This window comes from Ascaphus truei, chromosome 17, assembly GCF_040206685.1.
Source record: "Ascaphus truei isolate aAscTru1 chromosome 17, aAscTru1.hap1, whole genome shotgun sequence".
NCBI lineage: Eukaryota > Metazoa > Chordata > Amphibia > Anura > Ascaphidae > Ascaphus > Ascaphus truei.
Genome location: NC_134499.1, coordinates 1,948,765 through 1,974,351, shown reverse-complemented (window position 1 = coordinate 1,974,351; position 25,587 = coordinate 1,948,765). Strand labels below are relative to the sequence as shown.

The 25,587-nt window shown below is 55.0% G+C and overlaps 1 protein-coding gene across 1 annotated transcript in view; it reads right to left on the bottom strand.

Annotated features, from left to right (window-relative positions):
- The window catches only part of TOM1 (target of myb1 membrane trafficking protein), a 117,482-nt gene that overhangs the window by 78,769 nt on the left and 13,126 nt on the right, over positions 1 to 25,587 (bottom strand). Inside the window, exons 2-3 of the mRNA XM_075573706.1 lie at positions 24,790 to 24,874; positions 21,041 to 21,119 (exon numbers count right to left, since the gene is read on the bottom strand). Of these exons, the coding sequence (XP_075429821.1) occupies positions 21,041 to 21,119; positions 24,790 to 24,874 (164 nt within the window). The remainder of the gene's footprint in view (positions 1 to 21,040; positions 21,120 to 24,789; positions 24,875 to 25,587) is intronic.

Below are 25,587 nucleotides of genomic sequence, written 5' to 3'. Positions count from 1 at the left end.
TTACAGCCCTGGTACCTCTGCTCGTTCCCATCACACTTACAGCCCTGGTACCTCTGCTCGTTACCATCACACTTACAGCCCTGGTACCTCTGCTCATTACCATCACACTTACAGCCCTGGTACCTCTGCTCGTTACCATCACACTTACAGCCCTGGTACCTCTGCTCGTTCCCATCACACTTACAGCCCTGGTACCTCTGCTCGTTCCCATCACACTTACAGCCCCGGTACCTCTGCTCGTTCCCATCACACTTACAGCCCTGGTACCTCTGCTCGTTACCATCACACTTACAGCCCTGGTACCTCTGCTCGTTCTCATCACACTTACAGCCCCGGTACCTCTGCTCGTTCCCATCACACTTACAGCCCTGGTACCTCTGCTCGTTCTCATCACACTTACAGCCCCGGTACCTCTGCTCGTTCTCATCACACTTACAGCCCCGGTACCTCTGCTCGTTACCATCACACTTACAGCCCCGGTACCTCTGCTCGTTCCCATCACACTTACAGCCCTGGTACCTCTGCTCGTTCCCATCACACTTACAGCCCCGGTACCTCTGCTCGTTCCCATCACACTTACAGCCCCGGTACCTCTGCTCGTTACCATCACACTTACAGCCCCGGTACCTCTGCCCGGTACCTCTGCTCGTTACCATCACACTTACAGCCCCGGTACCTCTGCCCGGTACCTCTGCTCGTTCTCATCACACTTACAGCCCCGGTACCTCTGCTCGTTACCATCACACTTACAGCCCCGGTACCTCTGCTCGTTCCCATCACACTTACAGCCCTGGTACCTCTGCTCGTTACCATCACACTTACAGCCCTGGTACCTCTGCTCGTTCCGATCACACTTACAGCCCTGGTACCTCTGCTCGTTCCCATCACACTTACAGCCCTGGTACCTCTGCTCGTTACCATCACACTTACAGCCCTGGTACCTCTGCTCGTTCTCATCACACTTACAGCCCCGGTACCTCTGCTCGTTCTCATCACACTTACAGCCCCGGTACCTCTGCTCGTTACCATCACACTTACAGCCCCGGTACCTCTGCTCGTTCCCATCACACTTACAGCCCTGGTACCTCTGCTCGTTCCCATCACACTTACAGCCCCGGTACCTCTGCTCGTTCCCATCACACTTACAGCCCCGGTACCTCTGCTCGTTACCATCACACTTACAGCCCCGGTACCTCTGCTCGTTCCCATCACACTTACAGCCCTGGTACCTCTGCTCGTTCCCATCACACTTACAGCCCTGGTACCTCTGCTCGTTCCCATCACACTTACAGCCCCGGTACCTCTGCTCGTTCCCATCACACTTACAGCCCCGGTACCTCTGCTCGTTCCCATCACACTTACAGCCTCGGTACCTCTGCTCGTTCCCATCACACTTACAGCCCTGGTACCTCTGTTCGTTACCATCACACTTACAGCCCTGGTACCTCTGCTCGTTACCATCACGCTTACAGCCCCGGTACCTCTGCTCGTTCCCATCACGCTTACAGCCCCGGTACCTCTGCTCGTTCCCATCACGCTTACAGTCCCGGTACCTCTGCTCGTTCCCATCACGCTTACAGCCCCGGTACCTCTGCTCGTTCCCATCACACTTACAGCCCTGGTACCTCTGCTCGTTCCCATCATGCTTACAGTCCTGGTACCTCTGCTCGTTCCCATCACGCTTACAGCCCCGGTAACTCTGCTCGTTACCATCACACTTACAGCCCCGGTACCTCTGCTCGTTCCCATCACACTTACAGTCCTGGTACCTCTGCTCGTTACCATCACACTTACAGCCCCGGTACCTCTGCTCGTTTCCATCACACTTACAGCCCTGGTACCTCTGCTCGTTACCATCACACTTACAGCCCTGGTACCTCTGCTCGTTCCCATCACACTTACAGCCCTGGTACCTCTGCTCGTTCCCATCACACTTACAGCCCTGGTACCTCTGCTCGTTACCATCACACTTACAGCCCTGGTACCTCTGCTCATTACCATCACACTTACAGCCCTGGTACCTCTGCTCGTTACCATCACACTTACAGCCCTGGTACCTCTGCTCGTTCCCATCACACTTACAGCCCTGGTACCTCTGCTCGTTCCCATCACACTTACAGCCCCGGTACCTCTGCTCGTTCCCATCACACTTACAGCCCTGGTACCTCTGCTCGTTACCATCACACTTACAGCCCTGGTACCTCTGCTCGTTCTCATCACACTTACAGCCCCGGTACCTCTGCTCGTTCCCATCACACTTACAGCCCTGGTACCTCTGCTCGTTCTCATCACACTTACAGCCCCGGTACCTCTGCTCGTTCTCATCACACTTACAGCCCCGGTACCTCTGCTCGTTACCATCACACTTACAGCCCCGGTACCTCTGCTCGTTCCCATCACACTTACAGCCCTGGTACCTCTGCTCGTTCCCATCACACTTACAGCCCCGGTACCTCTGCTCGTTCCCATCACACTTACAGCCCCGGTACCTCTGCTCGTTACCATCACACTTACAGCCCCGGTACCTCTGCCCGGTACCTCTGCTCGTTCTCATCACACTTACAGCCCCGGTACCTCTGCTCGTTACCATCACACTTACAGCCCCGGTACCTCTGCTCGTTCCCATCACACTTACAGCCCTGGTACCTCTGCTCGTTACCATCACACTTACAGCCCTGGTACCTCTGCTCGTTCCCATCACACTTACAGCCCTGGTACCTCTGCTCGTTCCCATCACACTTACAGCCCTGGTACCTCTGCTCGTTACCATCACACTTACAGCCCTGGTACCTCTGCTCGTTCTCATCACACTTACAGCCCCGGTACCTCTGCTCGTTCTCATCACACTTACAGCCCCGGTACCTCTGCTCGTTACCATCACACTTACAGCCCCGGTACCTCTGCTCGTTACCATCACACTTACAGCCCTGGTACCTCTGCTCGTTCCCATCACACTTACAGCCCCGGTACCTCTGCTCGTTCCCATCACACTTACAGCCCCGGTACCTCTGCTCGTTACCATCACACTTACAGCCCCGGTACCTCTGCTCGTTCCCATCACACTTACAGCCCTGGTACCTCTGCTCGTTCCCATCACACTTACAGCCCTGGTACCTCTGCTCGTTCCCATCACACTTACAGCCCCGGTACCTCTGCTCGTTCCCATCACACTTACAGCCCCGGTACCTCTGCTCGTTCCCATCACACTTACAGCCTCGGTACCTCTGCTCGTTACCATCACACTTACAGCCCCGGTACCTCTGCTCGTTCCCATCACACTTACAGCCCTGGTACCTCTGCTCGTACTCATCACACTTACAGCCCTGGTACCTCTGCTCGTTCCCATCACACTTACAGCCCTGGTACCTCTGCTCGTTCCCATCACACTTACAGCCCTGGTACCTCTGCTCGTTCCCATCACACTTACAGCCCTGGTACCTCTGCTCGTTCCCATCACACTTACAGCCCTGGTACCTCTGCTCGTTACCATCACACTTACAGCCCTGGTACCTCTGCTCATTACCATCACACTTACAGCCCTGGTACCTCTGCTCGTTACCATCACACTTACAGCCCTGGTACCTCTGCTCGTTCCCATCACACTTACAGCCCCGGTACCTCTGCTCGTTCCCATCACACTTACAGCCCCGGTACCTCTGCTCGTTACCATCACACTTACAGCCCTGGTACCTCTGCTCGTTACCATCACACTTACAGCCCTGGTACCTCTGCTCGTTACCATCACACTTACAGCCCTGGTACCTCTGTTCGTTACCATCACACTTACAGCCCTGGTACCTCTGCTCGTTACCATCACGCTTACAGCCCCGGTACCTCTGCTCGTTCCCATCACGCTTACAGCCCCGGTACCTCTGCTCGTTCCCATCACGCTTACAGTCCCGGTACCTCTGCTCGTTCCCATCACGCTTACAGCCCCGGTACCTCTGCTCGTTCCCATCACACTTACAGCCCTGGTACCTCTGCTCGTTCCCATCACGCTTACAGTCCTGGTACCTCTGCTCGTTCCCATCACGCTTACAGCCCCGGTACCTCTGCTCGTTACCATCACACTTACAGCCCCGGTACCTCTGCTCGTTCCCATCACACTTACAGCCCCGGTACCTCTGCTCGTTCCCATCACACTTACAGTCCTGGTACCTCTGCTCGTTACCATCACACTTACAGCCCCGGTACCTCTGCTCGTTTCCATCACACTTACAGCCCCGGTACCTCTGCTCGTTCCCATCACACTTACAGCCCCGGTACCTCTGCTCGTTCCCATCACACTTACAGCCCTGGTACCTCTGCTCGTACTCATCACACTTACAGCCCTGGTACCTCTGCTCGTTCCCATCACACTTACAGCCCTGGTACCTCTGCTCGTTACCATCACACTTACAGCCCTGGTACCTCTGCTCGTTCCCATCACACTTACAGCCCTGGTACCTCTGCTCGTTCCCATCACACTTACAGCCCTGGTACCTCTGCTCGTTACCATCACACTTACAGCCCTGGTACCTCTGCTCATTACCATCACACTTACAGCCCTGGTACCTCTGCTCGTTACCATCACACTTACAGCCCTGGTACCTCTGCTCGTTCCCATCACACTTACAGCCCTGGTACCTCTGCTCGTTCCCATCACACTTACAGCCCCGGTACCTCTGCTCGTTCCCATCACACTTACAGCCCTGGTACCTCTGCTCGTTACCATCACACTTACAGCCCTGGTACCTCTGCTCGTTCTCATCACACTTACAGCCCCGGTACCTCTGCTCGTTCCCATCACACTTACAGCCCTGGTACCTCTGCTCGTTCTCATCACACTTACAGCCCCGGTACCTCTGCTCGTTCTCATCACACTTACAGCCCCGGTACCTCTGCTCGTTACCATCACACTTACAGCCCCGGTACCTCTGCTCGTTCCCATCACACTTACAGCCCTGGTACCTCTGCTCGTTCCCATCACACTTACAGCCCCGGTACCTCTGCTCGTTCCCATCACACTTACAGCCCCGGTACCTCTGCTCGTTACCATCACACTTACAGCCCCGGTACCTCTGCCCGGTACCTCTGCTCGTTCTCATCACACTTACAGCCCCGGTACCTCTGCTCGTTACCATCACACTTACAGCCCCGGTACCTCTGCTCGTTCCCATCACACTTACAGCCCTGGTACCTCTGCTCGTTACCATCACACTTACAGCCCTGGTACCTCTGCTCGTTCCCATCACACTTACAGCCCTGGTACCTCTGCTCGTTCCCATCACACTTACAGCCCTGGTACCTCTGCTCGTTACCATCACACTTACAGCCCTGGTACCTCTGCTCGTTCTCATCACACTTACAGCCCCGGTACCTCTGCTCGTTCCCATCACACTTACAGCCCTGGTACCTCTGCTCGTTCTCATCACACTTACAGCCCCGGTACCTCTGCTCGTTCCCATCACACTTACAGCCCTGGTACCTCTGCTCGTTCTCATCACACTTACAACCCCGGTACCTCTGCTCGTTCTCATCACACTTACAGCCCCGGTACCTCTGCTCGTTCCCATCACACTTACAGCCCTGGTACCTCTGCTCGTTCCCATCACACTTACAGCCCCGGTACCTCTGCTCGTTCCCATCACACTTACAGCCCCGGTACCTCTGCTCGTTACCATCACACTTACAGCCCCGGTACCTCTGCTCGTTCCCATCACACTTACAGCCCCGGTACCTCTGCTCGTTCCCATCACACTTACAGCCCTGGTACCTCTGCTCGTTCCCATCACACTTACAGCCCCGGTACCTCTGCTCGTTCCCATCACACTTACAGCCCCGGTACCTCTGCTCGTTCCCATCACACTTACAGCCTCGGTACCTCTGCTCGTTACCATCACACTTACAGCCCCGGTACCTCTGCTCGTTCCCATCACACTTACAGCCCTGGTACCTCTGCTCGTTACCATCACACTTACAGCCCTGGTACCTCTGCTCGTTACCATCACACTTACAGCCCTGGTACCTCTGCTCGTTCCCATCACACTTACAGCCCTGGTACCTCTGCTCGTTCCCATCACACTTACAGCCCTGGTACCTCTGCTCGTTCCCATCACACTTACAGCCCTGGTACCTCTGCTCGTTCCCATCACACTTACAGCCCTGGTCCCTCTGCTCGTTACCATCACACTTACAGCCCTGGTACCTCTGCTCGTTCCCATCACACTTACAGCCCTGGTACCTCTGCTCGTTCCCATCACACTTACAGCCCTGGTACCTCTGCTCGTTCTCATCACACTTACAGCCCCGGTACCTCTGCCCGGTACCTCTGCTCGTTCTCATCACACTTACAGCCCCGGTACCTCTGCTCGTTACCATCACACTTACAGCCCCGGTACCTCTGCTCGTTCCCATCACACTTACAGCCCTGGTACCTCTGCTCGTTACCATCACACTTACAGCCCTGGTACCTCTGCTCGTTCCCATCACACTTACAGCCCCGGTACCTCTGCTCGTTCCCATCACACTTACAGCCCTGGTACCTCTGCTCGTACTCATCACACTTACAGCCCTGGTACCTCTGCTCGTTCCCATCACACTTACAGCCCTGGTACCTCTGCTCGTTACCATCACACTTACAGCCCTGGAACCTCTGCTCGTTACCATCACACTTACAGCCCTGGTACCTCTGCTCGTTACCATCACACTTACAGCCCCGGTACCTCTGCTCGTTACTATCACACTTACAGCCCCGGTACCTCTGCTCGTTCCCATCACACTTACAGTCCTGGTACCTCTGCTCGTTACCATCACACTTACAGCCCCGGTACCTCTGCTCGTTCCCATCACACTTACAGCCCTGGAACCTCTGCTCGTTACCATCACACTTACAGCCCCGGTACCTCTGCTCGTTACCATCACACTTACAGCCCTGGTACCTCTGCTCGTTACCATCACACTTACAGCCCCGGTACCTCTGCTCGTTACCATCACACTTACAGCCCCGGTACCTCTGCTCGTTCCCATCACACTTACAGTCCTGGTACCTCTGCTCGTTACCATCACACTTACAGCCCTGGTACCTCTGCTCGTTCCCATCACACTTACAGCCCTGGTACCTCTGCTCGTTACCATCACACTTACAGCCCTGGTACCTCTGCTCGTTCCCATCACACTTACAGCCCTGGTACCTCTGCTCGTTCCCATCACACTTACAGCCCTGGTACCTCTGCTCGTTCCCATCACACTTACAGCCCTGGTACCTCTGCTCGTTCCCATCACACTTACAGCCCTGGTACCTCTGCTCGTTTCCATCACACTTACAGCCCCGGTACCTCTGATCGTTCCCATCACACTTACAGCCCTGGTACCTCTGCTCGTTCCCATCACACTTACAGCCCTGGTACCTCTGCTCGTTCCCATCACACTTACAGCCCCGGTACCTCTGCTCGTTACCATCACACTTACAGCCCCGGTACCTCTGCTCGTTACCATCACACTTACAGCCCTGGTACCTCTGCTCGTTACCATCACACTTACAGCCCCGGTACCTCTGCTCGTTCCCATCACACTTACAGCCCCGGTACCTCTGCTCGTTACCATCACACTTACAGCCCCGGTACCTCTGCTCGTTACCATCACACTTACAGCCCCGGTACCTCTGCTCGTTACCATCACACTTACAGCCCCGGTACCTCTGCTCGTTACCATCACACTTACAGCCCCGGTACCTCTGCTCGTTACCATCACACTTACAGCCCCGGTACCTCTGCTCGTTACCATCACACTTACAGCCCCGGTACCTCTGCTCGTTACCATCACACTTACAGCCCCGGTACCTCTGCTCGTTCCCATCACACTTACAGCCCCGGTACCTCTGCTCGTTCCCATCACACTTACAGCCCTGGTACCTCTGCTCGTTCCCATCACACTTACAGCCCTGGTACCTCTGCTCGTTCCCATCACACTTACAGCCCTGGTACCTCTGCTCGTTCCCATCACACTTACAGCCCTGGTACCTCTGCTCGTTCCCATCACACTTACAGCCCTGGTACCTCTGCTCGTTACCATCACACTTACAGCCCCGGTACCTCTGCTCGTTCCCATCACGCTTACAGCCCTGGTACCTCTGCTCGTTACCATCACACTTACAGCCCTGGAACCTCTGCTCATTACCATCCCACTTACAGCCCTGGTACCTCTGCTCGTTCCCATCACACTTACAGCCCTGGTACCTCTGCTCGTTACCGTCACACTTACAGCCCCGGTACCTCTGCTCGTTCCAATCACACTTACAGCCCTGGAACCTCTGCTCGTTACCATCACACTTACAGCCCTGGTACCTCTGCTCGTTACCATCACACTTACAGCCCCGGTACCTCTGCTCGTTACTATCACACTTACAGCCCCGGTACCTCTGCTCGTTCCCATCACACTTACAGTCCTGGTACCTCTGCTCGTTACCATCACACTTACAGCCCTGGTACCTCTGCTCATTCCCATCACATTTACAGCCCTGGTACCTCTGCTCGTTACCATCACACTTACAGCCCTGGTACCTCTGCTCGTTACCATCACACTTACAGCCCTGGTACCTCTGCTCGTTCCCATCACACTTACAGCCCTGGTACCTCTGCTCGTTACCATCACACTTACAGCCCTGGTACCTCTGCTCGTTACCATCACACTTACAGCCCTGGTACCTCTGCTCGTTACCATCACACTTACAGCCCTGGTACCTCTGCTCGTTACCATCACACTTACAGCCCTGGTACCTCTGCTCGTTCCCATCACACTTACAGTCCTGGTACCTCTGCTCGTTCCCATCACACTTACAGCCCTGGTACCTCTGCTCGTTACCATCACACTTACAGCCCTGGTACCTCTGCTCGTTCCCATCACACCTACAGTCCTGGTACCTCTGCTCGTTCTCATCACACTTACAGCCCCGGTACCTCTGCTCGTTACCATCACACTTACAGCCCCGGTACCTCTGCTCGTTCCCATCACACTTACAGCCCTGGTACCTCTGCTCGTTACCATCACACTTACAGCCCTGGTACCTCTGCTCGTTCCCATCACACTTACAGCCCTGGTACCTCTGCTCGTTACCATCACACTTACAGCCCCGGTACCTCTGCTCGTTCCCATCACACTTACAGCCCTGGTACCTCTGCTCGTTACCATCACACTTACAGCCCTGGTACCTCTGCTCGTTACCATCACACTTACAGACCTGGTACCTCTGCTCGTTACCATCACACTTACAGCCCTGGTACCTCTGCTCGTTACCATCACACTTACAGCCCTGGTACCTCTGCTCGTTACCATCACACTTACAGCCCTGGTACCTCTGCTCGTTACCATCACACTTACAGCCCTGGTACCTCTGCTCGTTACCATCACACTTACAGCCCTGGTACCTCTGTTCGTTACCATCACACTTACAGCCCTGGTACCTCTGCTCGTTACCATCACGCTTACAGCCCCGGTACCTCTGCTCGTTCCCATCACGCTTACAGCCCCGGTACCTCTGCTCGTTCCCATCACGCTTACAGTCCCGGTACCCCTGCTCGTTCCCATCACGCTTACAGCCCCGGTACCTCTGCTCGTTCCCATCACACTTACAGCCCTGGTACCTCTGCTCGTTCCCATCACGCATACAGTCCTGGTACCTCTGCTCGTTCCCATCACGCTTACAGCCCCGGTACCTCTGCTCGTTACCATCACACTTACAGCCCCGGTACCTCTGCTCGTTCCCATCACACTTACAGTCCTGGTACCTCTGCTCGTTACCATCACACTTACAGCCCCGGTACCTCTGCTCGTTTCCATCACACTTACAGCCCCGGTACCTCTGCTCGTTCCCATCACACTTACAGCCCCGGTACCTCTGCTCGTTCCCATCACACTTACAGCCCTGGTACCTCTGCTCGTACTCATCACACTTACAGCCCTGGTACCTCTGCTCGTTCCCATCACACTTACAGCCCTGGTACCTCTGCTCGTTCCCATCACACTTACAGCCCTGGTACCTCTGCTCGTTCCCATCACACTTACAGCCCTGGTACCTCTGCTCGTTCCCATCACACTTACAGCCCTGGTACCTCTGCTCGTTACCATCACACTTACAGCCCTGGTACCTCTGCTCATTACCATCACACTTACAGCCCTGGTACCTCTGCTCGTTACCATCACACTTACAGCCCTGGTACCTCTGCTCGTTCCCATCACACTTACAGCCCTGGTACCTCTGCTCGTTCCCATCACACTTACAGCCCCGGTACCTCTGCTCGTTCCCATCACACTTACAGCCCTGGTACCTCTGCTCGTTACCATCACACTTACAGCCCTGGTACCTCTGCTCGTTACCATCACACTTACAGCCCTGGTACCTCTGCTCGTTACCATCACACTTACAGCCCTGGTACCTCTGTTCGTTACCATCACACTTACAGCCCTGGTACCTCTGCTCGTTACCATCACGCTTACAGCCCCGGTACCTCTGCTCGTTCCCATCACGCTTACAGCCCCGGTACCTCTGCTCGTTCCCATCAAGCTTACAGTCCCGGTACCTCTGCTCGTTCCCATCACGCTTACAGCCCCGGTACCTCTGCTCGTTCCCATCACACTTACAGCCCTGGTACCTCTGCTCGTTCCCATCATGCTTACAGTCCTGGTACCTCTGCTCGTTCCCATCACGCTTACAGCCCCGGTACCTCTGCTCGTTACCATCACACTTACAGCCCCGGTACCTCTGCTCGTTACCATCACACTTACAGCCCCGGTACCTCTGCTCGTTCCCATCACACTTACAGTCCTGGTACCTCTGCTCGTTACCATCACACTTACAGCCCCGGTACCTCTGCTCGTTTCCATCACACTTACAGCCCCGGTACCTCTGCTCGTTCCCATCACACTTACAGCCCCGGTACCTCTGCTCGTTCCCATCACACTTACAGCCCTGGTACCTCTGCTCGTACTCATCACACTTACAGCCCTGGTACCTCTGCTCGTTCCCATCACACTTACAGCCCTGGTACCTCTGCTCGTTACCATCACACTTACAGCCCTGGTACCTCTGCTCGTTCCCATCACACTTACAGCCCTGGTACCTCTGCTCGTTCCCATCACACTTACAGCCCTGGTACCTCTGCTCGTTACCATCACACTTACAGCCCTGGTACCTCTGCTCATTACCATCACACTTACAGCCCTGGTACCTCTGCTCGTTACCATCACACTTACAGCCCTGGTACCTCTGCTCGTTCTCATCACACTTACAGCCCCGGTACCTCTGCTCATTACCATCACACTTACAGCCCCGGTACCTCTGCTCGTTCCCATCACACTTACAGCCCTGGTACCTCTGCTCGTTCCCATCACACTTACAGCCCCGGTACCTCTGCTCGTTCCCATCACACTTACAGCCCCGGTACCTCTGCTCGTTACCATCACACTTACAGCCCCGGTACCTCTGCTCGTTCCCATCACACTTACAGCCCTGGTACCTCTGCTCGTTCCCATCACACTTACAGCCCAGGTACCTCTGCTCGTTCCCATCACACTTACAGCCCCGGTACCTCTGCTCGTTCCCATCACACTTACAGCCCCGGTACCTCTGCTCGTTCCCATCACACTTACAGCCTCGGTACCTCTGCTCGTTACCATCACACTTACAGCCCCGGTACCTCTGCTCGTTCCCATCACACTTACAGCCCTGGTACCTCTGCTCGTACTCATCACACTTACAGCCCTCGTACCTCTGCTCGTTCCCATCACACTTACAGCCCTGGTACCTCTGCTCGTTCCCATCACACTTACAGCCCTGGTACCTCTGCTCGTTCCCATCACACTTACAGCCCTGGTACCTCTGCTCGTTACCATCACACTTACAGCCCTGGTACCTCTGCTCATTACCATCACACTTACAGCCCTGGTACCTCTGCTCGTTACCATCACACTTACAGCCCTGGTACCTCTGCTCGTTCCCATCACACTTACAGCCCTGGTACCTCTGCTCGTTCCCATCACACTTACAGCCCCGGTACCTCTGCTCGTTCCCATCACACTTACAGCCCTGGTACCTCTGCTCGTTACCATCACACTTACAGCCCTGGTACCTCTGCTCGTTACCATCACACTTACAGCCCTGGTACCTCTGCTCGTTACCATCACACTTACAGCCCTGGTACCTCTGTTCGTTACCATCACACTTACAGCCCCGGTACCTCTGCTCGTTACCATCACGCTTACAGCCCCGGTACCTCTGCTCGTTCCCATCACGCTTACAGCCCCGGTACCTCTGCTCGTTCCCATCACGCTTACAGTCCCGGTACCTCTGCTCGTTCCCATCACGCTTACAGCCCCGGTACCTCTGCTCGTTCCCATCACACTTACAGCCCTGGTACCTCTGCTCGTTCCCATCATGCTTACAGTCCTGGTACCTCTGCTCGTTCCCATCACGCTTACAGCCCCGGTACCTCTGCTCGTTACCATCACACTTACAGCCCCGGTACCTCTGCTCGTTCCCATCACACTTACAGTCCTGGTACCTCTGCTCGTTACCATCACACTTACAGCCCCGGTACCTCTGCTCGTTTCCATCACACTTACAGCCCTGGTACCTCTGCTCGTTACCATCACACTTACAGCCCTGGTACCTCTGCTCGTTCCCATCACACTTACAGCCCTGGTACCTCTGCTCGTTCCCATCACACTTACAGCCCCGGTACCTCTGCTCGTTCCCATCACACTTACAGCCCTGGTACCTCTGCTCGTTACCATCACACTTACAGCCCTGGTACCTCTGCTCGTTACCATCACACTTACAGCCCTGGTACCTCTGCTCGTTACCATCACACTTACAGCCCTGGTACCTCTGTTCGTTACCATCACACTTACAGCCCCGGTACCTCTGCTCGTTACCATCACGCTTACAGCCCCGGTACCTCTGCTCGTTCCCATCACGCTTACAGCCCCGGTACCTCTGCTCGTTCCCATCACGCTTACAGTCCCGGTACCTCTGCTCGTTCCCATCACGCTTACAGCCCCGGTACCTCTGCTCGTTCCCATCACACTTACAGCCCTGGTACCTCTGCTCGTTCCCATCATGCTTACAGTCCTGGTACCTCTGCTCGTTCCCATCACGCTTACAGCCCCGGTACCTCTGCTCGTTACCATCACACTTACAGCCCCGGTACCTCTGCTCGTTCCCATCACACTTACAGTCCTGGTACCTCTGCTCCTTACCATCACACTTACAGCCCCGGTACCTCTGCTCGTTTCCATCACACTTACAGCCCTGGTACCTCTGCTCGTTACCATCACACTTACAGCCCTGGTACCTCTGCTCGTTCCCATCACACTTACAGCCCTGGTACCTCTGCTCGTTCCCATCACACTTACAGCCCTGGTACCTCTGCTCGTTACCATCACACTTACAGCCCTGGTACCTCTGCTCATTACCATCACACTTACAGCCCTGGTACCTCTGCTCGTTACCATCACACTTACAGCCCTGGTACCTCTGCTCGTTCCCATCACACTTACAGCCCTGGTACCTCTGCTCGTTCCCATCACACTTACAGCCCCGGTACCTCTGCTCGTTCCCATCACACTTACAGCCCTGGTACCTCTGCTCGTTACCATCACACTTACAGCCCCGGTACCTCTGCCCGGTACCTCTGCTCGTTACCATCACACTTACAGCCCCGGTACCTCTGCCCGGTACCTCTGCTCGTTCTCATCACACTTACAGCCCCGGTACCTCTGCTCGTTACCATCACACTTACAGCCCCGGTACCTCTGCTCGTTCCCATCACACTTACAGCCCTGGTACCTCTGCTCGTTACCATCACACTTACAGCCCTGGTACCTCTGCTCGTTCCCATCACACTTACAGCCCTGGTACCTCTGCTCGTTCCCATCACACTTACAGCCCTGGTACCTCTGCTCGTTACCATCACACTTACAGCCCTGGTACCTCTGCTCGTTCTCATCACACTTACAGCCCCGGTACCTCTGCTCGTTCTCATCACACTTACAGCCCCGGTACCTCTGCTCGTTACCATCACACTTACAGCCCCGGTACCTCTGCTCGTTCCCATCACACTTACAGCCCTGGTACCTCTGCTCGTTCCCATCACACTTACAGCCCCGGTACCTCTGCTCGTTCCCATCACACTTACAGCCCCGGTACCTCTGCTCGTTACCATCACACTTACAGCCCCGGTACCTCTGCTCGTTCCCATCACACTTACAGCCCTGGTACCTCTGCTCGTTCCCATCACACTTACAGCCCTGGTACCTCTGCTCGTTCCCATCACACTTACAGCCCCGGTACCTCTGCTCGTTCCCATCACACTTACAGCCCCGGTACCTCTGCTCGTTCCCATCACACTTACAGCCTCGGTACCTCTGCTCGTTCCCATCACACTTACAGCCCTGGTACCTCTGTTCGTTACCATCACACTTACAGCCCTGGTACCTCTGCTCGTTACCATCACGCTTACAGCCCCGGTACCTCTGCTCGTTCCCATCACGCTTACAGCCCCGGTACCTCTGCTCGTTCCCATCACGCTTACAGTCCCGGTACCTCTGCTCGTTCCCATCACGCTTACAGCCCCGGTACCTCTGCTCGTTCCCATCACACTTACAGCCCTGGTACCTCTGCTCGTTCCCATCATGCTTACAGTCCTGGTACCTCTGCTCGTTCCCATCACGCTTACAGCCCCGGTACCTCTGCTCGTTACCATCACACTTACAGCCCCGGTACCTCTGCTCGTTCCCATCACACTTACAGTCCTGGTACCTCTGCTCGTTACCATCACACTTACAGCCCCGGTACCTCTGCTCGTTCCCATCACACTTACAGTCCTGGTACCTCTGCTCGTTACCATCACACTTACAGCCCTGGTACCTCTGCTCGTTCCCATCACACTTACAGCCCTGGTACCTCTGCTCGTTCCCATCACACTTACAGCCCTGGTACCTCTGCTCGTTACCATCACACTTACAGCCCTGGTACCTCTGCTCATTACCATCACACTTACAGCCCTGGTACCTCTGCTCGTTACCATCACACTTACAGCCCTGGTACCTCTGCTCGTTCCCATCACACTTACAGCCCTGGTACCTCTGCTCGTTCCCATCACACTTACAGCCCCGGTACCTCTGCTCGTTCCCATCACACTTACAGCCCTGGTACCTCTGCTCGTTACCATCACACTTACAGCCCTGGTACCTCTGCTCGTTCTCATCACACTTACAGCCCCGGTACCTCTGCTCGTTCCCATCACACTTACAGCCCTGGTACCTCTGCTCGTTCTCATCACACTTACAGCCCCGGTACCTCTGCTCGTTCTCATCACACTTACAGCCCCGGTACCTCTGCTCGTTACCATCACACTTACAGCCCCGGAACCTCTGCTCGTTCCCATCACACTTACAGCCCTGGTACCTCTGCTCGTTCCCATCACACTTACAGCCCCGGTACCTCTGCTCGTTACCATCACACTTACAGCCCCGGTACCTCTGCTCGTTACCATCACACTTACAGCCCCGGTACCTCTGCCCGGTACCTCTGCTCGTTCTCATCACACTTACAGCCCCGGTACCTCTGCTCGTTACCATCACACTTACAGCCCCGGTACCTCTGCTCGTTCCCATCACACTTACAGCCCTGGTACCTCTGCTCGTTCCCATCACACTTACAGCCCTGGTACCTCTGCTCGTTCCCATCACACTTACAGCCCCGGTACCTCTGCTCGTTACCATCACACTTACAGCCCTGGTACCTCTGCTCGTTCGCATCACACTTACAGCCCCGGTACCTCTGCTCGTTCCCATCACACTTACAGCCCCGGTACCTCTGCTCGTTACCATCACACTTACAGCCCCGGTACCTCTGCTCGTTCCCATCACACTTACAGCCCTGGTACCTCTGCTCGTTCCCATCACACTTACAGCCCTGGTACCTCTGCTCGTTCCCATCACACTTACAGCCCTGGTACCTCTGCTCGTTCCCATCACACTTACAGCCCTGGTACCTCTGCTCGTTCCCATCACACTTACAGCCCCGGTACCTCTGCTCGTTACCATCACACTTACAGCCCCGGTACCTCTGCTCGTTCCCATCACACTTACAGCCCTGGTACCTCTGCTCGTTCCCATCACACTTACAGCCCCGGTACCTCTGCTCGTTCCCATCACACTTACAGCCCCGGTACCTCTGCTCGTTACCATCACACTTACAGCCCCGGTACCTCTGCTCGTTCCCATCACACTTACAGCCCTGGTACCTCTGCTCGTTCCCATCACACTTACAGCCCTGGTACCTCTGCTCGTTCCCATCACACTTACAGCCCCGGTACCTCTGCTCGTTCCCATCACACTTACAGCCCCGGTACCTCTGCTCGTTCCCATCACACTTACAGCCTCGGTACCTCTGCTCGTTACCATCACACTTACATCCCCGGTACCTCTGCTCGTTCCCATCACACTTACAGCCCTGGTACCTCTGCTCGTACTCATCACACTTACAGCCCTGGTACCTCTGCTCGTTCCCATCACACTTACAGCCCTGGTACCTCTGCTCGTTCCCATCACACTTACAGCCCTGGTACCTCTGCTCGTTCCCATCACACTTACAGCCCTGGTACCTCTGCTCGTTCCCATCACACTTACAGCCCTGGTACCTCTGCTCGTTACCATCACACTTACAGCCCTGGTACCTCTGCTCATTACCATCACACTTACAGCCCTGGTACCTCTGCTCGTTACCATCACACTTACAGCCCTGGTACCTCTGCTCGTTCCCATCACACTTACAGCCCTGGTACCTCTGCTCGTTCCCATCACACTTACAGCCCCGGTACCTCTGCTCGTTCCCATCACACTTACAGCCCCGGTACCTCTGCTCGTTACCATCACACTTACAGCCCCGGTACCTCTGCTCGTTACCATCACACTTACAGCCCTGGTACCTCTGCTCGTTACCATCACACTTACAGCCCTGGTACCTCTGTTCGTTACCATCACACTTACAGCCCTGGTACCTCTGCTCGTTACCATCACGCTTACAGCCCCGGTACCTCTGCTCGTTCCCATCACGCTTACAGCCCCGGTACCTCTGCTCGTTCCCATCACGCTTACAGTCCCGGTACCTCTGCTCGTTCCCATCACGCTTACAGCCCCGGTACCTCTGCTCGTTCCCATCACACTTACAGCCCTGGTACCTCTGCTCGTTCCCATCATGCTTACAGTCCTGGTACCTCTGCTCGTTCCCATCACGCTTACAGCCCCGGTACCTCTGCTCGTTACCATCACACTTACAGCCCCGGTACCTCTGCTCGTTCCCATCACACTTACAGTCCTGGTACCTCTGCTCGTTACCATCACACTTACAGCCCCGGTACCTCTGCTCGTTTCCATCACACTTACAGCCCCGGTACCTCTGCTCGTTCCCATCACACTTACAGCCCCGGTACCTCTGCTCGTTCCCATCACACTTACAGCCCTGGTACCTCTGCTCGTACTCATCACACTTACAGCCCTGGTACCTCTGCTCGTTCCCATCACACTTACAGCCCTGGTACCTCTGCTCGTTACCATCACACTTACAGCCCTGGTACCTCTGCTCGTTCCCATCACACTTACAGCCCTGGTACCTCTGCTCGTTCCCATCACACTTACAGCCCTGGTACCTCTGCTCGTTACCATCACACTTACAGCCCTGGTACCTCTGCTCATTACCATCACACTTACAGCCCTGGTACCTCTGCTCGTTACCATCACACTTACAGCCCTGGTACCTCTGCTCGTTCCCATCACACTTACAGCCCTGGTACCTCTGCTCGTTCCCATCACACTTACAGCCCCGGTACCTCTGCTCGTTCCCATCACACTTACAGCCCTGGTACCTCTGCTCGTTACCATCACACTTACAGCCCTGGTACCTCTGCTCGTTCTCATCACACTTACAGCCCCGGTACCTCTGCTCGTTCCCATCACACTTACAGCCCTGGTACCTCTGCTCGTTCTCATCACACTTACAGCCCCGGTACCTCTGCTCGTTCTCATCACACTTACAGCCCCGGTACCTCTGCTCGTTACCATCACACTTACAGCCCCGGTACCTCTGCTCGTTCCCATCACACTTACAGCCCTGGTACCTCTGCTCGTTCCCATCACACTTACAGCCCCGGTACCTCTGCTCGTTCCCATCACACTTACAGCCCCGGTACCTCTGCTCGTTACCATCACACTTACAGCCCCGGTACTGCACCGACACACTTTATTCGAGCAAATACCCGGTATGTACCTGGCAGATAACTGGAATGCGCCACTCCTCACCTCTGACAAGCCCCGTTGCATTTGCCTTCCCAGCCTGGGTTCATGCCTGGCTGATGGGCGGCTGATCTGTTAAATGATAATGATTAGGATTTAATAGGCTGCAATGCTTCGCGTGTCTACCAGATGGCATAAATTCATGAATTGTAATGCAGTATATATATATATACTGTGCAGTATTGCAGCCAGCGGGAATAAAATGCTTCAATCCCTGCTTGGAAAATACCTCAATGCACTCGGGCAGAAAACAGTCACAAACCTCAATACACCCGGGTATACCCGAATTCGTGGGACTAGCCAAGCTCGAATAAAGTGTGTCGCCAGTGTACCTCTGCCCGGTACCTCTGCTCGTTCTCATCACACTTACAGCCCCGGTACCTCTGCTCGTTACCATCACACTTACAGCCCCGGTACCTCTGCTCGTTCCCATCACACTTACAGCCCTGGTACCTCTGCTCGTTACCATCACACTTACAGCCCTGGTACCTCTGCTCGTTCCCATCACACTTACAGCCCTGGTACCTCTGCTCGTTCCCATCACACTTACAGCCCTGGTACCTCTGCTCGTTACCATCACACTTACAGCCCTGGTACCTCTGCTCGTTCTCATCACACTTACAGCCCCGGTACCTCTGCTCGTTCCCATCACACTTACAGCCCTGGTACCTCTGCTCGTTCTCATCACACTTACAGCCCCGGTACCTCTGCTCGTTCCCATCACACTTACAGCCCTGGTACCTCTGCTCGTTCTCATCACACTTACAACCCCGGTACCTCTGCTCGTTCTCATCACACTTACAGCCCCGGTACCTCTGCTCGTTCCCATCACACTTACAGCCCTGGTACCTCTGCTCGTTCCCATCACACTTACAGCCCCGGTACCTCTGCTCGTTCCCATCACACTTACAGCCCCGGTACCTCTGCTCGTTACCATCACACTTACAGCCCCGGTACCTCTGCTCGTTCCCATCACACTTACAGCCCTGGTACCTCTGCTCGTTCCCATCACACTTACAGCCCTGGTACCTCTGCTCGTTCCCATCACACTTACAGCCCCGGTACCTCTGCTCGTTCCCATCACACTTACAGCCCCGGTACCTCTGCTCGTTCCCATCACACTTACAGCCTCGGTACCTCTGCTCGTTACCATCACACTTACAGCCCCGGTACCTCTGCTCGTTCCCATCACACTTACAGCCCTGGTACCTCTGCTCGTTACCATCACACTTACAGCCCTGGTACCTCTGCTCGTTACCATCACACTTACAGCCCTGGTACCTCTGCTCGTTCCCATCACACTTACAGCCCTGGTACCTCTGCTCGTTCCCATCACACTTACAGCCCTGGTACCTCTGCTCGTTCCCATCACACTTACAGCCCTGGTACCTCTGCTCGTTCCCATCACACTTACAGCCCTGGTCCCTCTGCTCGTTACCATCACACTTACAGCCCTGGTACCTCTGCTCGTTCCCATCACACTTACAGCCCTGGTACCTCTGCTCGTTCCCATCACACTTACAGCCCTGGTACCTCTGCTCGTTCTCATCACACTTACAGCCCCGGTACCTCTGCCCGGTACCTCTGCTCGTTCTCATCACACTTACAGCCCCGGTACCTCTGCTCGTTACCATCACACTTACAGCCCCGGTACCTCTGCTCGTTCCCATCACACTTACAGCCCTGGTACCTCTGCTCGTTACCATCACACTTACAGCCCTGGTACCTCTGCTCGTTCCCATCACACTTACAGCCCTGGTACCTCTGCTCGTTCCCATCACACTTACAGCCCCGGTACCTCTGCTCGTTACCATCACACTTACAGCCCTGGTCCTTCTGCTCGTTACCATCACACTTACAGCCCTGGTACCTCTGCTCGTTCCCATCACACTTACAGCCCTGGTACCTCTGCTCGTTCCCATCACACTTACAGCCCCGGTACCTCTGCTCGTTCCCATCACACTTACAGCCCCGGTACCTCTGCTCGTTACCATCACACTTACAGCCCCGGTACCTCTGCTCGTTACCATCACACTTACAGCCCTGGTACCTCTGCTCGTACTCATCACACTTACAGCCCTGGTACCTCTGCTCGTTCCCATCACACTTACAGCCCTGGTACCTCTGCTCGTTCCCATCACACTTACAGCCCTGGTACCTCTGCTCGTTCCCATCACACTTACAGCCCCGGTACCTCTGCTCGTTCCCATCACACTTACAGCCCCGGTACCTCTGCTCGTTACCATCACACTTACAGCCCCGGTACCTCTGCTCGTTCCCATCACACTTACAGCCCTGGTACCTCTGCTCGTTCCCATCACACTTACAGCCCTGGTACCTCTGCTCGTTCCCATCACACTTACAGCCCCGGTACCTCTGCTCGTTACCATCACACTTACAGCCCCGGTACCTCTGCTCGTTCCCATCACACTTACAGCCCCGGTACCTCTGCTCGTTACCATCACACTTACAGCCCCGGTACCTCTGCTCGTTCCCATCACACTTACAGCCCTGGTACCTCTGCTCGTTCCCATCACACTTACAGCCCTGGTACCTCTGCTCGTTCCCATCACACTTACAGCCCTGGAGAAAAGGCTCTGGCTCTTGCTTTGTTAACACACAAAGCATCGTACAATGAGGTCCCCAGAGCCGCGATACGGAGAGAGGCAGCTGCCCTGTCCCCCCCCCCGCCCGGATTTGGTTTTCTTACCGTCAAGGCCAGCATCACCTCTTGGAAGTTCTTATTGCCCACAATCCTCTTCTTCAGCGCTCGGATGGCATCTCTGGGACTGCAGAAAGAAACGGATGTTATAGGAGCGAAGGTTTCCCGCCCAGTAAAGTGCATCAGGTGTTGAATATGCCGCATCCATGCTTTATGTACTATGCTTGGGCGATATACCGAAATGTAAATATCGCGATAATCTCCCGGTGTGCCGGTATGGGAGACCAACTGTTATTGCAATATTTTGGGATGCCAGTACAGTGAGAGCAGTTTTACAGCTACCGCTGTGCTGTCTCAGCCTCTCTCCTTCCCCCCCTCCCCGTGTCCCCCCCCTCCCTCCCTGCTTCTGAATGCAGACTCAGAGGGAGGGGGGGGAGCTTCGGGCAGCGTGGGGGGGGGGAGAGAGCATGCGAGGGCAGCGGCAGCGGGTGTGAAAGTGCTGTAAGAAAGTCCTCACTTTCCTTTTGTTAACCCCTCCACCCTCCTCTCCCGTTGGCACATCAACTCTTCCCCTCTCCCCCCGGGGGCACCTAACCCCTTTTCACCATGGGACCCTTAACCCCCTTCCTCTCTCACCCTCTAGGACCCTTAACCCCTTCCTCAATCTCCCCTGGGACCATTAGCTTGTTCTTCCCTTCCCCTCTTGGGGCACTTAACCCCTTCCTCTCGCCACTGGGACCCTTAGACACCCCCCCCCCTGACCTCTCCATGCCTGCACCCCCCTTCTCACCTGCACTGCTTCCATCACTCTCACCTTTTATGAAAATGTTAAAAATTAAAACAGATTTTTCGACAATTCTCGATTGTCAAAAAATCTGTTTAATATATTTTATTTTTAACATTTCGTAAGTGAAATGTGTTATTAAATGGAAGGAATATCTTGGATGAGGTGTGGATGAATTAGGGGGATGGGAGCAGTGTAGGTGAGTGTTGGGATGAGGGGGACGGGAGCAGATGTTAGGGGCGAGGGGGACGGGAGCAGATGTTAGGGGCGAGGGGGACGGGAGCAGATGTTAGGGGCGAGGGGGACGGGAGCAGATGTTAGGGGCGAGGGGGACGGGAGAAGATGTTAGGGGCGAGGGGGACGGGAGCAGATGTTAGGGGCGAGGGGGACGGGAGCAGATGTTAGGGGCGAGGGGGACGGGAGCAGATGTTAGGGGCGAGGGGGACGGGAGCAGATGTTAGAGGCGAGGGGGACGGGAGCAGATGTTAGGGTCGAGTGACGGGAGCAGATGTCAGGGGCGAGGGGGACGGGAGCAGATGTTAGGGTGGAGTGACGGGAGCAGATGTCAGGGGCGAGGGGGACGGGAGCAGATGTTAGGGTGGAGTGACGGGAACAGATGTCAGGGGCGAGGGGGATGTGAGCAGATGTTAGGGGCGAGTGGGACGGGAGCAGATGTCAGGGGCGAGGGGGACGTGAGCAGATGTTAGGGGCGAGTGGGACGGGAGCAGATGTCAGGTGAGAATGACTGGAGCAGATGTCAGGTGAGAATGACGGGAGCAGTGCAGGTGAGTGACGGGAGCAGATGTCAGGTGAGAATGACGGGAGCAGTGCAGGTGAGTGACGGGAGCAGTGCAGGTGAGTGACGGGAGCAGTGCAGGTGAGAATGACGGGAGCAGTGCAGGTGAGAATGACGGGAGCAGTGCAGGTGAGTGACGGGAGCAGTGCAGGTGAGTGACGGGAGCAGTGCAGGTGAGTGACGGGAGCAGTGCAGGTGAGTGACGGGAGCAGTGCAGGTGAGTGACGGGAGCAGTGCAGGTGAGTGACGGGAGCAGTGCAGGTGAGTGACGGGAGCAGGGCAGGTGAGTGACGGGAGCAGTGCAGGTGAGTGACGGGAGCAGTGCAGGTGAGTGACGGGAGCAGTGCAGGTGAGTGACGGGAGCAGTGCAGGTGAGTGACGGGAGCAGTGCAGGTGAGTGACGGGAGCAGTGCAGGTGAGTGACGGGAGCAGTGCAGGTGAGTGACGGGAGCAGTGCAGGTGAGTGACGGGAGCAGGGCAGGTGAGTGACGGGAGCAGGGTAGGTGAGTGACGGGAGCAGGGTAGGTGAGAGTGACGGGAGCAGGGTAGGTGAGAGTGACGGGAGCAGGGTAGGTGAGAGTGACGGGAGCAGGGTAGGTGAGTGACGGGAGCAGGGTAGGTGAGTGACGGGAGCAGGGTAGGTGAGTGACGGGAGCAGGGTAGGTGAGAGTGACGGGAGCAGGGTAGGTGAGAGTGACGGGAGCAGTGTAGGTGAGAGTGACGGGAGCAGGGTAGGTGAGAGTGACGGGAGCAGGGTAGGTGAGAGTGACGGGAGCAGGGTAGGTGAGAGTGACGGGAGCAGGGTAGGTGAGAGTGACGGGAGCAGGGTAGGTGAGAGTGACGGGAGCAGGGTAGGTGAGAGTGACGGGAGCAGGGTAGGTGAGAGTGACGGGAGCAGGGTAGGTGAGAGTGACGGGAGCAGGGTAGGTGAGAGTGACGGGAGCAGTGTAGGTGAGAGAAGGTGAAGTGCAGACATGTAGAGGGTTTAGGAATTAAGGTCTTTGTTCTAATAAATCTAAAGAAAATGTATATATCACACACACACACACACACACACACACACTCTGTCTCTCTTACTCTGTCTGTCACACACTCACACTCTGTGAGAGAGTGTGTGTGTGTGTGTGTGAGAGGGGTGGGATGACTGACTGGGTGACTCTCTCTCTGTCTTTGTCTGTCACCGTCTCTCTGTCAACCGTCTCTCTGTCTTTGTGTCGCGCTCTCTCTGACCCTCTGTACCCTCTGACCCTCTGTCTGTCCCCCTCTCGCCCTCTCTCTGTCTGTCCCCCTCTCTCTGTCCCCCTCCCCCTCTCTCTGTCTGTCCCCCTCGCCCTCTCCCCCACCCCCTCTCGCCCACCCCCTCTCTGTCTCGCCCACCCCCTCTCTGTCTCGCCCACCCCCTCTCTCTCGCCCACCCCCTCTCTGTCTCGCCCACACTCTCTCTGTCTCGCCCACACTCTCTCTGTCTCGCCCACACTCTCTCTGTCTCACCCTCTGGATCTCTTATTTACCCTACATATCTTAACTGCCCTATACTACACCGAAATAACCTATACTGCTTTCTTCCAGATCTGACTCAAGCTTCACACGGGAGACATCGGAATCCCCCCTAACCCAGAAGACAGGTAGGGAACACCTCCCCTCCAATGTATAACATTGCGGGAATGTGGGTACCTGGACATTGAGGGACTGCGGATCAGGTAAGATCCCAGGCGGGATTGCTGCTTTAAATATTGGGAAGTGGGGGCGTCCAGACACTGGTTAAAGGGTTCAGGAAACTAGTCATTCACATCTGGCTTTTTTTTCTAAATCCAACATACACACACACACACTAACACACACACACACACGTAACCAGGACTAATTGTAGTATAATGTAATACAATAAATAAACTTATGTCAAAAACGAATGTTCTTACTAAGAATGTATTTTAAGTATTTTTTTAAAGCGGGGCGGGACTAGGTGGCGAGTAGATTTTTGGGTGATTTGTCAAGCACTGTGTGTGTAGATAGATAGATAGATAGATAGATAGATAGATAGATAGATAGATAGATAGATATCTTTATTTAGAGAGTGTCTCCTGTGTACTTTTACAAAACCTGGATAGACTCATCTCTCTCGCTTCCCCTTCCCCCCCTCATTGTCTCGCCCCCTCCCTTCATTGTCTTTCACTCTCATTCTCTCCTCCTCCCCCCCCCCAAATTCTCCTTACTTACCCCTCTTCTGTTTCATTGATGATGTCACAGATCTCCATATTAAGGCCCCAGTCTTCAGAGCGCAGGGACCCATCTGTGGCCCTCTCTGTAAGGATTAGAAAATGGACAAGGGATTACCAGAGATATAGTGCCACGTAGATAGCATCCAAGGCCCAAACCCAAACACACGTAGGCAGCATTAGGGTCCCAGGGCCCAATCTTCAGTGTGTAATGGTCATGACATACAATATATGTTTGTTGTACTGATTAGGGAAAGTATGAGAGAAGAGTGGGCACTTCGGAATTCATCAAACTAGACATTTATTAAACCATTACACATCTGTGTTTCGGCTGTACGTACAGCATTGACCATGGTCTTTAGAAAGGTTATAGGAACAGCCTAAACGTCAACTTGTTATGTTTCAATAAATAACTGTGGCAGGACGGCTGGGGAGTACCTGATCACAATGGTGGATAAATGGAAAGTATCATATCTTTAATCAGGAGTGCTCCAAGGAAAGACATTGCTTTTACCATGTTTTACCGATCGGAACAGGAAGAAGAAGTCCTCATTTAGAAGTTTAGTGACACTAGACAAAACCCGGGAGGAGGTGCCGATAAACGTGGTGCAGAAAAGTGATTGTAGGAGTCACACAAAGTCTGAAAGCAGCAGAAAATGTTCCCGGGCCAACAAAAGCCATGGCAACAGAAGCTTACACGAGAGCCCACATTCTGTAGGGCCAAAGGTAGCATGCCCTGGAGGTGATCCTGAAAGCGAGATACAGAGCGATGATGCTGCATCAATAACGAGGGACCTGC